Source organism: Myodes glareolus, chromosome 21 (assembly GCF_982192425.1).
Source record: "Myodes glareolus chromosome 21, mMyoGla1.1, whole genome shotgun sequence".
Lineage (NCBI taxonomy): Eukaryota > Metazoa > Chordata > Mammalia > Rodentia > Cricetidae > Myodes > Myodes glareolus.
The window spans coordinates 16,647,662-16,665,297 of NC_142046.1; the positions used below are offsets into that span (position 1 = coordinate 16,647,662).

The following is a 17,636-nucleotide window of genomic DNA, read 5'->3' on the forward strand; positions in this document are numbered from 1 at the left end:
CGAAGGATTTGTCAGAGCTCTTAGCAGTGGCTCGATCACCTCAGCAGATGCGGCGTGAGCACCCGTGGGCCAGTCTCTAGCTGACCTGAGAAGCAGGGGAAGCAGCAGGGCCCAGGGCAGGCGCCCCGTTGTGGATCAGTACATCTCTAAGCCTTAATATTCAGAGACAATAGAGCACATTTTCATTCCCCTAAAGCCCCAGCATCTCCTTGCAGTCAGTCTCTTCCCCTTGCTGGGGGGACCCTGGTCTCACCAGGCTCCCCAAGTCTGACATGGACCTGGCTCAGTTCTTCCTGACCCTCCCAGACCTATGTACACCACTCCCTCCCTCCCCTGCCTCTTCTCTCTCTGAACTCAGAAGAGCTTCAAATACCTGGATAACTGGACAGACCCTGCCATCCCCAGGGCTGTCCTGCCCTCCTCCCACTGCCGTCCCTGAAGCCTCAGACCTTGACCTTGGGACTCCCAAGGCACAGAATCGAACAGCCCACCCAGATGGCTTTGGGGCATGTTTTTCAAGATCTAATATGAATGGCTGAGAGCCACAGGTGTCCGTGACTCTACCCCCCACACTCATGCTCACGAGGGCCTGGCCAGCCTCCAGGGGTAGAGAGACCCTGGAGGTCTGTCTGAGGTCTGTATGTCGGCTGTCATGAGGATTTCACAGGCAAGGAGGAAAAAGGGGGCTGATGCAGGCTCTGCATCAGCATATATGGTCTAAGAGGCCACGCCCCAGTAGGCGGGTAACCACAAGCTGTAAGACTTCCTACAACACATGAGTCCCTCATGGTTTAAGTAAGCTTAGGATTTTGTGTTGGGCTGAACTCATAGCTATCTTGGGCTGCAAACTGGATACTCTTGGACAGAGTACAACTCCAACTTCAGCCTGGAGATTCACAGAGAATGACCTAGGAAAGCTGATTAGAACAGGGTGGAAAAGGCAGACGCTGTTCCCCACCATTGGGACTGGTGTCTACTCACCCTGTGCAGCCTGGGGGCTGGAGGTGCAGGCCAAGGGAAAGAAGATTCCTGGGAGGAGGAAGCAGAGGACATTCAGGGAGCCCTTGGGGATTAGGAAGACAGGGGTCAGCTGAGAGATGACCAGAGGCACCTTAGAAATGGAACCGTGTATCCCGAGGACAGCAGGAAGGGACAGCAAGGAATCTCCCCTAAAATCTCAGCTCCTGGGTGGGGTGGGCGGGGGACCCGGAGACATAGCATCTGGTAATAGAAGCAGTGCTGTGAAAGTCTTGGGTCTCCTGTGAAGGGAACCCTGCACCTGGCCTCCGGGTGTAGCTGGCTGGCCAGCCTCGTTCATGGCATCTACTGCCCTTGGTGAATGCTGATTAGCATTTGCTGGGCGGTGGCATCTCTAGCTGGAGGGCTGGGAGTTCAAGCTTAGCTGCTGTTCGTGCTGCGTGACCCTGGGCAAGCTGTTTGACCTCTCTGGGCACCGGTTGCCCCGGTACCACCCTTTCCTGTGCACATTTAGTGAGGATAAATAATTAAGCTTTTCTGTGTGAACCCCTCTGGCTCCTCAAAAGAGAGGTGCGCAGGAAGGGCAGCTGTAATTGTTACCACAGGGGCCTCGGCCTGTGGCAAAATCATTCATGTTGCAGTTAGAAAGAGCTACAATAAAAAAGCTGAACTTAAAAAAGAAACAAACAAACAAAAAAACCCCAAAACCCACACACAAAACAAGCACAAAAATAAGTGAACTGTAACATAGCAACAATGACGCCTGCAGAAGAAAATGGGGTAACTGATTCCTAACAAGGCCTCCTAGAAAGGTCAAGAACCAGGGATGGGGTTTGCAGAGCACGTGGATCTGTGGGTAGAGCACTAGCCTAGCAAGCAGAATGTTCTAGTTGGATGCCCCAGCTCTGCACAGAACCACCATGGCGCCTCATTCCTTTACAGGCATGCCCACTACTTAGGAGATGGAGGCCAGGGAACCAGAAGTTCAAAGTCATCCTCAGCTATACATGAGACTCCATCTGAAAATCCTAAATGAATCAATAGTCTTTACCTAGCTCTAAATTGCAAAGGTTTTCTCCTGTGCACTCGACAGCGTCTGTTTTATATTTAAACTGAGCTCCACTTGAGCGAGCTCTCTCTCTCTCTCTCTCTCTCTCTCTCTCTCTCTCTCTCGTTTTTGTTTTGTTTTGTTTTTTTCAAGACTGGGTTTCTCCATAGCTTTGGAGCCTGTCCTGGAGCTAGCTCTTGTAGACCAGGCTGGCCTCGAACTCATAGAGATCCGCCTGCCTCTGCCTCCCGAGTGCTGGGATTAAAGGCGTGCGCCACCACCGCCCGGCTAGCACTTTCTCTTTTAATGTGTGGGACTTACGTGGAGGAACTTGGGTCTGTTTGGTAGTTGTTCTGTCTAAGATGCTCAGTGTCTGGCACCATTCCACCCATGAGAAGGCAGGCATCCTCCCTGAAGGCCAATTCTACCAGTTTAATCTGGTAACTCACCATGACACACATGCCACCTATTCATACTGAGCAAACTAAGGAAAGTGCATCTGTCGAAAATTTGCCTAAGATTTCTTTTCCCATCCGCCTTCCATTCTTCCTGCCCCCACATTGTGTGTGTGTGTGTGTGTGTGTGTGTGTCTGTCTGTCTGTCTGTCTGTCTGTGCAGGTACATGTGTACACATGTGTGTGGAAGAGAGGTTAACCTCAGTTGTCACCCTCTGGTGCTGTCTACTGCGTTTTCTGAGGTAGGGTCTCTCAAGTGACCTGGAACTTACTGATTCAGCTAGGCTGGAGATCAGCCTCAGACCTATCTCCACCTCCTTAGAGCTGGGATTAAAAGTGTGCACTACCACACCCAATAGGGGATTTAACTCGGGTCTTTATTACCAACAGAGCTACTCCCCACATATCTATCCAGGGTGGAGCCTTGTCAGCTCACTGCAGGCACAGAATTGTTGCTGCCCTCTGGGGCTGGCTGCCATTCAATGGTAGAAGTCCATTGGGGCCAGAAGAGGGATAAGCGGGCTTATGGCCAGGTGGAAGGACACCTAGCCAGGGCTGTTTAGGACAGGGTAGCTGGGAACCGCCCTTAGTGGAGGTAACCCCACAATTGAGGTCTACACGCAAAGGAGAGACGATATGGGGTGCTTATGTACGTGTGTGTCCTGGCAAGGAGAAGAACTCCATCCAGGAGGGCTGAAAGTCTAGGGAGGTGCAGGTAGAGTGAATGCCAGCAGTTGAATAGGGAGCTGAGCCTAGTGGACCACGGCTGCGAGTCCAGGCTTAGCTCGCAAACTGGGGACCATGCAGAGGCGATAACATCCAATTTATGGCCTGAGTTTTCTCCACACCAGGCCAGCCTCTGCACCTGTTTATCCACGTTAATGAGCCAGAACAGAAACTAGCCAGCTTGTGGGTGGCCATGGAGGACCTAGGCCAGGGCTGCCTGCCATAACTCACGGCATCACAGGTTCCCCTTGGCTCAACCCCCACTGCCTCTACCCAAGGCTGGCCAGATCAGGACGCTGAGTCGGTCAGCCAGGCTGGGGGAGGGCTGAAGAGCTGGTAGGAAGTGATGGATACAGTGGGGCTGTTCGCTGGGAGCAGCCTCTTGGGGTAGATATTTCCAGATTACGCACACAGTGTCGTTAGAAAGCACAGTCATAAATTAGGCTGCTCAGAGGCATGGGGCGTGTAATAATTAAGTAATAAAAGTCACCACAGGGGTACGGGAGGCAGGAACAAAGAGCCACTGTCTGTCTATGCGAATCAAAGCCTTGGACCGTTTCTTAAATAGAACCCAGCTTAGCCAGCTTCCCAGGTCCTCTTGTGCCCTCATGACAGGGCGCAATAGGCTGGGGAAGTGGGTGGATACTTAGGGTCCAGGCTGACTATCTGGTTGTCTTTGCTGCCACCCTGTCACTGAAGGGGCCCGTCAAGGATTACAGCTCACCAGTGCCAGGGCACCGGGAGAGACTGAGAACTGGGGCCAGTGGCAGCTTGGACTCAGTACCAGCCAATTACACCAACTGGGAATGCGGGCCTGTGTGGGCAGAACTTACACAGTTTCACAGCAATCTTAAAGGTGGTTTAGAAAACTTCGGATGTCCTATTTGCATGGGGGGAGGTGTGCATGCGTGTACACGCATGTGGAGGTCAGAGGCCAACTGTGGGTGTCATTCCTCAGAGGTCTACCTTGGTTTTTCTGAGACAGGGCCCCTCACTGGCCCTAGTGCTGGTGGCCAGGGACCTGCTGGTCTCCCTTGCCCCCACTCCGCAATGCTAGGGTCACCAGTGCACAGCACCACATTGGCTATTTCCAGAGATTGTGGGGATTGGATTCAGGACCCCATGCTCACACTTCACAGGCTGAGCATCAACATCTGTATCTCTAAGCGGTGACAATGATTTCAGACTTTGGGGGCTACCATACAGACCAGATCCAACAAACCCAGGGGCAGAGGTCTGCAGCCTCTGGCCCTTCTGGGCCTTCTGGGCTTGCCTCTATTCCTCACCTTAGGTTTGAGTGGCTTCTGACACTCTGACTGCTTTGCAAAACCATCAGAGCTATGACCATCCGGATGGGTGTCTGTATGCAGCTCAGAGGTGACTGCCACACCGTCCTGTGGTGTGGGACAATTCTGTATTCTGTCAATTATGTTTTAAATAAACGCTGATTGGCCAGTAGCCAGGCAGGAAGTATAGGTGGGACAACCAGACAGGAAGGAGAGGCAGGGCAATGAGAACAGGAGAATTCTGGGAAGAGGAAAGCCCATTCCTCCCCAGTCCTGTCCCAACCACAGAAGATGTGATTGCCCTGCTAAAAAAGGTACCGAGCCATGTGGCTAACATATAAGAATAATGGGGTAAGGGGCTGAAGAGATGACTCAGTGGTTAAGAGCACTGGCTGCTTTTCCAAAGGTCATGAGTTCATCTGTCAGGCATTTCCTATTAGCCTTATAGCCATTTTAGTCATCACTAATGAGCATCACCCCACTTCTATTGATTATTCTAATTAACTATGACTATATATTTAAATTTTATATATGTGTACGGGTATTTCACCTGCATGTATGGCTGTGTACCAAGTGAGTGCACAGAGTGAGTACACTCTGGTGCTCTTGAGAGCCAGAAGAGGACATCCAGCCTGGAACTGAGGTTTATAGACGGTTGTGAGTGGTCATGGGGGTGCTGGGAACAGAACCTGGGTCCTCTACTCCCAGTGCTCTTAACTGCTAAGCCATCTCTCCAGTTCTATTATCACATACTTTTAGAGACAGGGTCTCAGTATCTAGGCCAGGGAGTTCTCCTCATTGCACACAACTTGAATATTATTTTTAAATAAATTTTAAAAATTAACTCTTGGAGGGTAGGGAGTTGAGATGGGTTTCATGTATCCATGCCGGCTTTAAAACCACACAGCTGAAGGTGACCTTGAACTTGATTCTTCTGCCTCCACCTCCTGAATGCTGGGGTTATGGGAGTGTACTGCTTTATTTTTCTGCAACTTAGACAGAGTGGGATTGCTTCCTTTCTGATCACCGTAGACAGTGGTTTGCTTCCTGGCTAAGGTGGTACAGCAACAGGCCTGCCTCCTGAGCAGGAACTATACTTATTATCAGAGTCTTCCTTAGTACGTGGCCACTGTCCATTTGTACACTTTTTTTAGTTTATTTACATTTTGTTTTTCTTTTTTGAGACAGAGTTTCTCTGTGTAGCTTTGGAGCCTGTCCTGGAACTCACCATGTAGACCAGGCTGGCCTCGAACTCAGAGATTCACCTGCCTCTGCCTCCTGAATGCTGGGATTAAATTATTTACAGTTTTCTTTAGTAATAGAAATTCAAGAGCTTAGCCCAATTTTCAGGTCCCATCTCTTAAACAATTTTCATTCTGTTAAATGTCCTTATTTTTTTTTAAAGGAGCTGGTATCTTACTATAAAGAAAGAGACCACAAATCCAGATCCGAAGTACTCAGTCATTATAGCCGGTAACTACTGCTTGTTTTCTGCTGAAAATGGCAGTCTTCCTTGGCTTTCCTCTGCAAGGAGACCATGGAGGTGGTGAACCTCTGAACACTCTGGCCCGACACGGGGCTGCGGGAAGCTCTGCGAGGGCGCAGAGATGGAAGGCAAAGGAAATGGCTTCACCACAGTCTCCTTTCTTTAAGACCTTGCTATACAGAGTACCTGCATATTCTATCTTTAGAGCTCAGCCTCAATCTGGGATTAGCTCCCCACACCCTCTAGAAGGACTTAGCTTTGAGCCTTGTGTGTAGCTCAGCCGACCTCGTTTGGAGTGCTGCTCCCATACTGCTCTGGGAACAGCCTCTCCTCCTCACCTCTGAGATGACAAAGGATGGCATCTGCAGACAGCACCTGCAGACAGTATCTGCAGACAGTACCTGCAGACAGCACCTGCAGACAGTACCTGAAGGCAGCACCTGCAGACAGCACCTGCAGACAGCATCTGTAGACAGCACCTGCAGATAGCACCTGCAGACAGCACCTGAAGATAGCATCTGTAGACAGCACCTGCAGACAGCACATGGATACAGCATCTGCAGAAAGCACCTGAATACAGTACCTGCAGAACACTCAGTACTGTCTTGGTGTTCCAAGCTGCAAGCAGTGAAACCATCTAGTGCTGCTTCAGAAAGTGATGGTTCCTTGTGCAGAGCTGAGATTACTTTCGCCAGGTAGTGGGACTGGTGAATGTGGAGCCAAAGTCTCCAGGACAGGGATAGAATTTGACTGAGAAGAGACCCCAAAGATGGGGAGCGTATTGCTCATCCAACTTGACAGCATTCATGATGAGATGGACAACAAAGCCAGGAATGAGGATCCTGAGCATTCCTCAGGGAAGTCAGGCACTGAGGCTAGACCACCTGCTTCACAGGGGTTTTCTGCAAGACTAGCCTTAGCAGACTGAGGTCAGAGCCCAGGGTGGGCGAGGCATAGCATAAAGGGTCCAGGGAACCTATGAACCCTATCCAACATCAGCCCAAGGATAGAATCTTTGTCCCATCCAGGTAACACATGAAAGCTCCCCATGTTTGCAAAGCATGGGATCTGTTTCTCTGGGGTTTCTGGGTGCTACAGGAAGCCTTTTCTGGCCTTAGGGAGGGTGATGTGATCTGCAGTTGGTGATGGTGGGGTCTTGTGCCCTCTGGAGAGAGAGAGGTGTCTTGTGGCACCTGCACCACCTGGAACCACAATCAGGCAAGGGTCTGGGGATTAAAAAACACAGAGACATGGGTCACTCTTGTGACAAGAATGCCAATTTTATTGTGTTCCAGGGAGTTTATATAGGGCTCTCCTCGACTAACGGCCACGCCCTAGCTCTCTGGATTTTCCAGCTGCAAGCCCACCAGAAACCACTTCCTTGTTATCAGGAACTTATGAGGGTTTTGTGCTCAGAGCAGCTGCAAGCATAGGAAAACAAGTTGATTACTCCGGCAGGCAAGAGGTCACAGAAAGTTCAGGGTCTGAGGGTCTGCAGCCCGAACAGTGTCTGTTCTGTATGTGGGTGTCTGGTCATTCCCGGGCCTCAAGCTCTATGTAACCTTCCTCCCACAGGCCATCCACACCCTTCTTTGACCTGTTACAACATCGGTACCAGCAGCTGTGGGTACAGGAGCAGAAGGCCACTCAGCAAGCCATCAAACTGGAGAAGAAACAGAAGGTAGCCCTGCCTTCACTTCTGAGGGGCTGAAGCTGGTGTGGGGGGCGGAGGGAAGCCGAGCCAGCATCAGTGGATGTGGCTGGGGCAGGAGCCTGGGGTCTAGGCACATCCTGCTGCAGGGAAATTCAGATTTGCGCCTATCTCAGTGATGGTCTGCTCCCCCTTGGACCTAATTCTGGATTCTGAAAGATATGGCTGGACACCAGTCAGCAGACCCTGTCACCTCCCAGCTGCGATTAGGACCAAGTCACAATAACTTTTGCATGGATATCTTTCTCTAAACCCGTTTGACTTCCTACAGAGGGAACTAGGCTCCAATTCCACCAGCCTAGACGTGTGCCCCACACTGGCTGGTATGACAGGGCAGAGAACCATTTCTACAGAGTGTGTTAAAGAGCATGTTTTCTTCAACAGGAGGAAAGGATGCCCAGGAGGCATCCTTATCCTATGTCTTAGGCAGAGAAAGCCGTGTGGAGAAGCCAGGGTAGCCAGAGCAGTGGGGTCCAGGGTCCCTGTTGCACCCAGACTCCCCCAGTTGCTACTGTACTGAAGACCAGAGGCAAAGCTAAAGCCACTAGAGGTCAGATAATGGTGACACACACCTTTAATCCCAGGATTTGGGAGACAGAGGCAGATGGATCTCTGTGAGTTCAAGGCCAGCCTGGGCTACACAAGATCAATGCAGAAACAAGTCTAGGTGGTGGTGACTCACACCTTTAACCCCAGTCCTAGGGAGTCATGCGCCCTTAATCCCAGCACTAGAGGGAATATAAAACGGGAGGATAGAGAGGCTTAGTCTGCTTAGTCTATGGTTGCCCAGCTTGGTAGTGGCTTAGCTGCTTTGCTTTTCTGGTTTCAGGCAAGATTTATTAAAATACAAACAATATACCACTATAGATGTGAGTCATTAGCAACAGACAGGAAGTCTCTGTGGTGACTTTTTTTTAAACCAGAAAACACTCCCTGCTTTTCTTTACTCTGCCTCACATAGTTAAAGGCGCCTGAAGGCTCTCTGCTTTTAAAATAGTCCAAACTTCAGCCTTAGGGGGAGTTCACGGTGCCTCCTCAGCTGATCCAAACCTGTGTCTGTCAAGTCAGTCTGCGCTTTTTAGATTTCCCTGGAAGGAGAGCACCAGGCAGGTATGGTGTGATGCACCCACCATGACAGCGCCTGGGTAGTGGAGGCAGAAGGATCAGGAGTTCAAGGCCAGCCTCGCCTGCCACAGCAAGTCTGAGGCCAGCCTGGGCCGCGGGAGAGTCCTGCCTGAGAGCAGAACAAAGCAAAACATGCAGATCTCAGATGCTGCAATGATCGCCGCCAGCATGGAGTCTTGCTCCCTTCTCGGAGGGCCGGCAAGTGCCCCACATCCTGAACTCGGGTCTGAGAACTCCAACATGTCGACATCTCACCCTAGAATCTTAGTCTGTTTCACGGACACACTGAGGTTCCGAGAAATCACTCAACAGAGGCTGGGGAGACGGCCCAGTTGGTACAGTACTTGCCAGGAAAGCATTAGGTCCTGAGTTTGGATTCCCAGCACCCACATTAAAAGTCGGGTACCCAGTACTGACAGGTTTGGGGGATTCCCTGGGGTTTTATTAGGAAGCTCTAGGTTGAGTGAAAAACTCTCTCAAAAATATAAAGTGAAGGACTGGAGAGATGGCTCAGTGGTTAAGAGCATTGCCTGCTCTTTCAAAGGTCCTGAGTTCAATTCCCGGCAACCACATGGTGGCTCACAACCATCTGTAATGAAGTCTGGTGCCCTCTTCATACAGACATACACACAGACAGAATATTGTATACATAATAAATAAATATTTAAAAAAAGATTACAATTAAAAAAATATATTTATAAAGTGAAGAGAGATTGAAGAAGACTCCAGACAACAGCCTCTGACATCCACAGGTGTGTGTGTGTGTGTGTGTGTGTGTGTGTGTATGTGTGTATGAGCACCCACACACACGAGAAGCGAGAGAGATGAAATGACTCTCCAGCAGCTCTGGTCAGATGTGTCTGCCCAAGTGCAGGCTCATCTTGAAGCTGGGGTCCTTGTTTGCTGACTTCTTGAACACCAGGAGATCAGCAAAATGGTTCCAGGACCCAGCTGAGGTTCAGGGGAGGCTTCCCAGGAAGGGATCATGTAGTCTTAGGATGGGTGTCCCCCAGCGGCCTGGCGCTCATCAGAGAGCCCAGCACTGTTTTTAAAGTGGCCCGTGGTCAGCCTGCTAATACCTCAAGCGTCAACCCACTGTGTGGTGCTGCAGTTTCAGAGGGAGCACGGCTGCCTCAAGCTGCTTCATAGCTCCCCGGGGGAGTGTCACATTTTAATCAACAGCTGGTTCCCCTGGCGCAGCCCCTCTGCCCCTCCTGCTAAAGCACACCCCTGCTGAACCAGCCTCAGGGAGGAAAATATCTCCCCTTCCATCCACCCCGGGTTCATAGCTGGGGCCTGTGTGATAAAAGAGATGAACGGGGGTCTGGAGAGATGGCTCAGGGGCTAAGAAAAAATACTGCTTTTCCAGAGGACCTGAGTTCAGTTTCCAGACCCCATGTCTGATGGCTTACAGTGACGTGCCACTCCAGCTCCAGAGGAATCAAGCATCTCTGGCCTTTGCAGGCAGCTGTACATATGTATACACGCCCCCCATTATATGTGTGTGTGTGTGTGTGTGTGTACTAAAATATTTAAAAATTTTTAAATGAACAGAAAGAGAGCATATGGATTAAAAACTCCCCGACTCAGGAATTGTTGCAAAGAAAGCCCAGAGAAACAGGCCTGTGTATTTTCTCACTGGGTTTGAGAGGTGGTGGGTTCCCCTGGGAAAGAGAAGTCAGCGGAATATAAGATGGTGGCCCTGCAAGGTACGTGTGTTCGCATTCTCCTCTGTACCTTGCATTTCCAGAGACAGGGTGGTCCCTTCCTTCCATAGGAAAGCAGCCCTTCAGAGGTCTCTCAGTGCCCTGCAGCAGAAGGGCAGAGCCTCCTTCCTGGGATGCGGGTCCCACCTCCAGGACAAAGGGTGCTAGCATGAGAGAGCTGGAGGAACTCTCTGGGGATGCCTGAGTCCTATGCGCTAGCAGACAGCAGGCACCCAGAAACTGGCAAGGCAGCCTCAGAATTCTCTTCTTGTTCATTGTGTGTGTGTCTCGCACATGCATTCAGGTGTACAGACATACATGTAGAGGCCAGATGTTAACACTGTCTTCCTCAATTGGTCTCACCTTGAGACAGTCTCTAACTAAACATGGTACTCCCTGGTTCTTCTAAACTCTCTGCCCACCAGCCCTGCCGTCTGCCTATCTGCACTTCCCCAGAGCTGAGGACACGTACACCACACCTAGCTTTTTATGTGAGGACCAGGGATCTGAACTCGGGTCCTCACACTTGCCTGGCAAGCGCTTTACCCACTGAACTCCCCAGCATCCTGCTCCAAGACTTTGCAGGAATTGTGTTGTCTTGCATATGCCCGTGAAGCTGCCAGGTACTCGGGCTGCTGTCTGAGCTGAGCTGATCACAATTTGCCAGACTTGAAAAGGCAGTCAGTTTGGTCAGTTTTCAAGGTCAAATTGCCCACATCCCAGAAGCCTGCCTTTGCCATAAGCCAGCAGGTTGCCGAGTGTACCCTGAATCTTAGACAGCAATGACCCCCAGTGAAGTTCTTGGTGACAGCTGCCATCTGGTGAACCTTGGGCTAGCTACTCTGCCCTCAGCACCCATGAGCAGCTCCTACAAGAACCGTGCCTTGGCCCACCTCTTCCAGTTAGGGAAATGGAGCATTGGAAGGACCATGGGGCTATCTGCTGCATTTTAAGCCCAGCCTGGCCACCTGACTACAACAGCCTCTCTGCCTTGACTTAAAGTCTCAACCTTGTTCTAGAAGGTAGAGTGGATATCCAGCCTACGGCTGTTTCCCTTCTTCCAGTTCTCTGGTTGTCACAGACGTTTGCTTCCTATGTCACTTTAAGCCATGCCCTAGGGGTCTACAGTCTTGGGCTAAAACAGTTGGAAAAATTCTAGGAACAGGGAGAAAGCCATTTCACAACGTGGGCTCATATGCCTCAAATGGTGCCACAACATTTATAGAAACGTGTAGGATTCAGAAGTAGGATGACTTCTGCTGAGGCCACCTTCCACTGTGTCCTGACATGCTGGAGGTAGAACACGTATCACCCACGTCCTTGTTCTTTTTTTTTAATTCTTTAAAATTTATTTATATTTTCTGTATGAGTGCTCTGCAGTCCAGAAGAGGCTATTAGGTCCTATTACAGATGGTTGTGAGCCAGCATGTGGGTGCTGGGAATTGAATTCAGGTCCTCTGGAAGAGCAGCCAGTGCTCTTAATCACTGAGCCATCTCCCCAACCCCCTCCCCACCATGTCCTTGTTCTAAGGGCTCTAGTTAACACCCGGGTGATGGTGACACACACCTTTAATCCCAGCACTTGGGAGGCAGAGGCAGGTGGTCTCTGTGAATTCGAGGCCAGCCCGATCTAGAGGATGAGCTCCAGAGTTTCAGGACAACCAGAGATACACAGAGAAACCATGTTTCAAACAAAATAAAACAAAACAAAAAAGTTCTTGTTCTAAGCGCTCTAGTTGTGCTGGATTGAAACCCACCCTTGACTCCATTTAACCTTAATTGCCCCTCATGAGCTTTGTCTACACACAGAGTCACACAAGAGTGCACCATGTGAGTTTGGAATGGACACAGCTCAGTTCTGGACAGACACCATGGACTGCATGACCGGCTATGGATCTGCTCGTACCTATCAGTGGGCATAGAATCAGGGCTCAGAAGGAACGGACTTCTCCCACCTTTGAAAGAGGAAATCATGACACTCACCCCCCTTCCTCCTCCTGGGCAGCCATCATATGGACCTACTCCATGGGACAGTGACACTCTACTGTTGAGCCATACATTTCCTCACACAGATATGAGGGTTCTGTGTAAGTTAGTTTTAGGGCTGAAAGGGATTTAAGAGCAACTCCCTCCTAGCTGCTCATGTAAACCCCATTTGTTTTATAGTCAACCTGAAATCAAAGCAACCATGAACCGTACACGGGGCATGGCTAGTGGGATGGGGCCGTGGAAAGGCCTAGAAGAAAGAGCAAAGCCTGGAGGAAAGTGACCCTCTAGCCTGCCATCCAAGAATCCCAGCCCCAAGCTCCTTGGTCATTGCCCTGCAGTGTTAGTTGTATTGTTGCTATGACATGCATGGCAAAGCCAACCTGAAGAGGGAAGGATTTCTTCCAGCTCACTGTTGAATATGTGTCTGTCGTGGAGGAGAGCACACAAAGATGGACACACATTGCATCAACCAGGAAGCAGGGAGAGATGGACGTCTTTGCTCAGCTCACTTCCTCTTTTCCCATTGGTCCAGGACCCCAGGCTGTGCCATGGTAGTGCTCACGTTCAGTGTGAGTCTTCCCTCCTCCACAGACATGCTCGGAGGGTTTGTTTCCATGGCAATTCTAAAGTCTCAGGTAGCAGGGCGAGCATCTCACCACCACTGTTCCGGCCTGCAGGTGTACCTGGGGAAGCTGTACGAGACACGGAGCAGTCAGCTGAGGAAGTACAAGCCGCCCGTGAGGCTGGATGCTCTCTGGCATATGCCTCACTTCCAGAAGGTCAGTGGCCCTTTCCTTCACCTCTTTCTGCTCCAAAGCTGGGGCTAGCTGACGCTCACTTGTTGCAGAGTTCTGTGGGCTTCTGACCAACGATGCTCAGGACACAGGTGCCACTTGACATCTCTGAACTTTTCCTCCATTCAGGTTTGGAACTCCTCAGAAATTCTATTTTTCTAATGTGTGTTTAGTGTGTGACGAGGGATGGGGTATATGCGTGTGTGTGTGTGTGTGTGTGTGTGTGTGTGTGTGTGTGTGTGAGTGCAGACGTCCATGATGAGATCAACCTTGTGTGTCACTCCTTGGCTCTCACCTGGAGCCAGGTGGATTCTCGGGTTGGTTGTCCAGAAGACTAACGGGTCCACAGCTTCTGAGCATCCTCCTGTCTCTGCTGCCCCAACCCATCAGCCCTCAGCTAAGACTCTTGATAAGCACCCATGGGCGACCTGCTGATAGTGACCTGGTTTATAGACAGGAAACATGGAGAATGCTGGGAAGAGGCAGAGTCTTGGGAGATCTCAGGTCATCTCAGCATGGGATGGCTGTCTTGGGTAGAAGCATCACTCTAGTGACTGGGTCCTAATGTATCTTACAAGGGAAGGATGTACCCAGATGGGAAGCAAGTGTGTGTCCTCACTGCTAATCCACCTGAATGATGACAGGAAATGATCTCAGGTTTCCCCCAAAGGAGGGGGTTGGTGCTGTGTGAAGATAACTCGTGATAAAGTGCGTCAGTCTGTGCTCTGGCCGTAGAGCTGACCTTGTGTTCTTTCACCCCTGTGGTCCTGTAACACCCAGGCAGAGACACACGCTCAGCAAGGGCGGTGGGTGTGAGGGGGTTGGGAGAAGTGGCATTGTACAGGCTGAGGGACATGGCAGGGTTAAAAATGTTGCACTCAGGACAAGAGGCTCCATGGGCTGTGTGTACCTAACCCAGGCAGAAGGTGTCTTTCTTGAAGGTCATGACGAACGTCCCTGGCCCCATCAAGACAGCTGCACAAGCAATATTCCCAGCCAGCCAGCCCGGCTGTGCCGCCTGAAACTGCGCGTTAGACAGTGAAGGGGCCGCTGCCTTTCTGAGCCTAATGCACTTGAACAAGCTGCTGAGCTTCAGCGGGAAAGCTGCTTTGGCCCGCTGGATGTGGCCTCTCGTGTCCTGCCCAAGTGGCCTCCATCGACATATGTCAGTGACCATGTGCCCTGCTGCCCATCAGCCCAGGCCTCTGCTGAGCTCACAGTAAATGTCACCGAAAGAACATGACCGAACACTGATCAGGAGGTGGCGGGAGTCACGGCCACACTGCCTCTTCTTAGCACCTGTCAGCTCGGAGTCTCAACAGCAAAACCTCCCTCCAGTGTCTCCGTCTCTCGTTGCCCCACACAGATCTCTCTGCTTGCACTCAGTTGTTCACAACCCTCTCCTGGGCCCCTCCTCTGCTTCATTTCCTCTGTGGCCTTTTTATTGTTGTTATTATTATGCCAGTGACCAAGTACATGTAGGCGTCTGGGTGACATTGCCAGAGGGGCACCAGGACCCCCAGGTCCCAAAGGCACAAGATGCCCTCCAGGTGGCCTCTATTTTACAGTAGCTGGCCCTGACAGGAGCTCGAGGGTAGAAATAATTCAGTGTTTCTGTTTGCAAGAGAGGGAGTTTGTCTCGGGGTCTGGGGAGCGCTGCTACTCATTAGGACTTCTGAGGTACTGTTAGGAGAAGCAGTGAGCCAGTAGTGACAACTCTTTCTGGTGGCAGGTGTCATGTGTGGCTAGTGTGATATAGATAATGCCATTTTATCCTCAGAACAAACACCCCAACGGTGCCTTGCAGGTGAAATGGGTCCGAAGCATCTCCACACCCCCTGGAGCAGCTAGCCTGGATCCTTGGGTTGTGCCTTCATTGCCCACGCTGCTAACACACTAAGTAGTTGAGACAGAAGGGCAGGGGAGAGCTCCACGCCTTTCCTCTGTGTCTTCCAAGGACATCCCTGGGATCCCACGAGTTGGTGCCCCGGTCCCCCATCACGCAGGCCCTGGAACACAGCATACATGCCAGGTTCTTGAAGCAGGACTGCTCAGGGGCATTATCCGCCCAGTGCAGGCTCTCAAACCCCTGAGAGCTGTCGTTGTAGGACGTAGGCCAAGAGCAATATTAGCTGAGCCTGCAGCACAGTGTTGGATGAACACGATTGTGTCGGTACCAGAGCACCAGGGTGGATGCTAAGGACAGAGCTACCTTAATCCAGGGGCTCCTGAGACTCCCTCTCTGTGGCAACCCCACCAGGTCCCCCTCTTCTCACCAAGGGGTGCCTCGGGCCTCGCTGCTTCCCTTTGAAGAGCTTAGTAACTTGGCAGTCAGGTGATTAGCCAGACAGACTTCATCTTCCTTCATAGCGTGGAGTCCACAAGAACCAAGCTTCAAGGCCCCAGTCTTGTCCCCAGAGCTAAGCAGGGTGCCTGGCAACAGAAGAGGTAGTGAGTAATCCTTGGAATAAATGAATGGATGGATGGATGAATGAATGAATGAGTAACTAGCCCAGAATGACCAAAGATTTCCAAAGCCTCCCACAGGCACAACGAAACCCTCCTCCCCACACATTCGCCCCGGCACTGCCACATCCCTATGCCAACGCAGGGTCTGTGCTCAGAAAGCCCGCCAGGGCCAGGTCAGGCTGCTGTCGTTTCATGGCACATGAAGCCCCAGGAGGGTCTTTGTCTGGGTCGCATGTCACCGCTGATCTGATGCCCCCACCCTGCCTCCATTATGATGGGAAAATGCACTTCCAAAAAAGTTGAACCTGTCACGGTGATGGATAACCTAAATGGACCCTCCCCGCTTATGAACAGATGTCGAGGCTGAACTCTGTCAGAAATAATTAAACACCTTTCACATAGAAAAGCAGCAGGCAGGGTGGGGCGGCCACCCCGCGGCTGGGTCACCGTGTCAGACCGGCTGCTTTCTGCTCCCTCTCAACCAGCCACGAGGGAAGCCGGGAAAACCTCTGGACCATGGGGTGAGGAATGGCCTAGGGAGGCAAGGGCACATCCCTATAGTGGGCCCGGCACTCAGGGCCTCTGGTGGCCCCAGCTTCTTTCTGGTCTCTGTGTCTCTGATCTTTCGTCTCCTGCAGTCGGCAGGAGGTAACAGTGCCAGGGTGGAGGGCTACCCAGCAACTGGTTTGGAACCTTCCAGCCGGGGTGCTCATATTGTGAGGGCCCAGTTGAGAGGTTGGAAGTTTGGAGCCTCAATTTCCACATCCAAAAAGGAGTAGGCTCAAGCCTGGTGTTCTGTTCAGGACTGACGCCATGGTTTTCTCTTTCCTGGCCAAGGAGCCGTGTGGGAGGCAGAGCGAGGATTCTTGGAGGTAAAAGACCGCAAACCATTAGGAGACTAGCTTGGAGTCTTCCTCAACTTCTCGTATGTGGGATACAAAGTCATCACCTCCCACCCTTAGGGCAAGAGCCACTGGGCTGACTCTCTGCTCCCAGTGTCCTGGGGACTCTTGTGCTGTCTACAGTGTGTTCTAGGGACAGCAGAGGAGGATGGAGACCAGAGGCAGGGAGGTGAGAATGGCCTGGCTTGGTATCTGTGTGTGCGGGAGAGCCCCCAGTGTCAGGCAGTCACGTGGCGATGGTCTCTTGCTCTGCCAAATGGCTTTGCCTCTCTGAGATTCACATTCTGTTCTGTAAAATACGCTAAAGGAAGTTCTCTGGCAGGGCACACACGTGTGGAGTTAAGCAGAGCTCCTGGCTCACAGTGAGCCGGCAATACATGCCCCGAGGAGGGAGGTGAATGTTCATTCATTCATTCACTCATTCATTCATGCATCACCTACCCATCTGCTCACTCACTCACTCTCCTCCTGATTCATTTACTCATCCACCCATCCATTCATTCATTCACTCATTCACAAGTTCTTTTCTTGAAAACCTCCACGCCAGATCCTGTTCAGAATCTGAAGACGTGGTGGCAAATGAGCCAGAATTGCTTTGGCCACCGCCCCTGCCGTGGAATTATCCACCATTGAATTGGCACAAGATGGACAGAGAGGTGACAAGACTGGCAAATGGGAAGCTACGCAGACAAGTGTGTTGGGGGGGGAGTCTGGAGAGGTGTTATCCCCACTTACACAGTCTTCACTTAGCCAGCAGCCCCGTATTTGGGAGGAGGTGACAATTCCTATAAATGACAATGGTATCATCCAAGCAGCTGTATACATATGTTCACCACGCCCATCACACACACACACACAACTACACCACACAACACACACACAAAGAAAGGGGGCACCCCAGCCCCATGTCTGGCCAGACACTCCATCCTCCCTGCTAGCCCTTGCCTGTCTGCAGTGCCGA

At 51.3% G+C, this 17,636-nt stretch overlaps 1 protein-coding gene across 1 annotated transcript in view; it reads left to right on the plus strand.

Annotated features, from left to right (window-relative positions):
* Cfap77 (cilia and flagella associated protein 77) overlaps positions 1-17,636 on the plus strand; it is a 125,865-nt gene that overhangs the window by 84,795 nt on the left and 23,434 nt on the right. The window contains exons 4-5 of the mRNA XM_048432300.3: positions 7,555-7,660; positions 13,188-13,289. Of these exons, the coding sequence (XP_048288257.1) occupies positions 7,555-7,660; positions 13,188-13,289 (208 nt within the window). The remainder of the gene's footprint in view (positions 1-7,554; positions 7,661-13,187; positions 13,290-17,636) is intronic.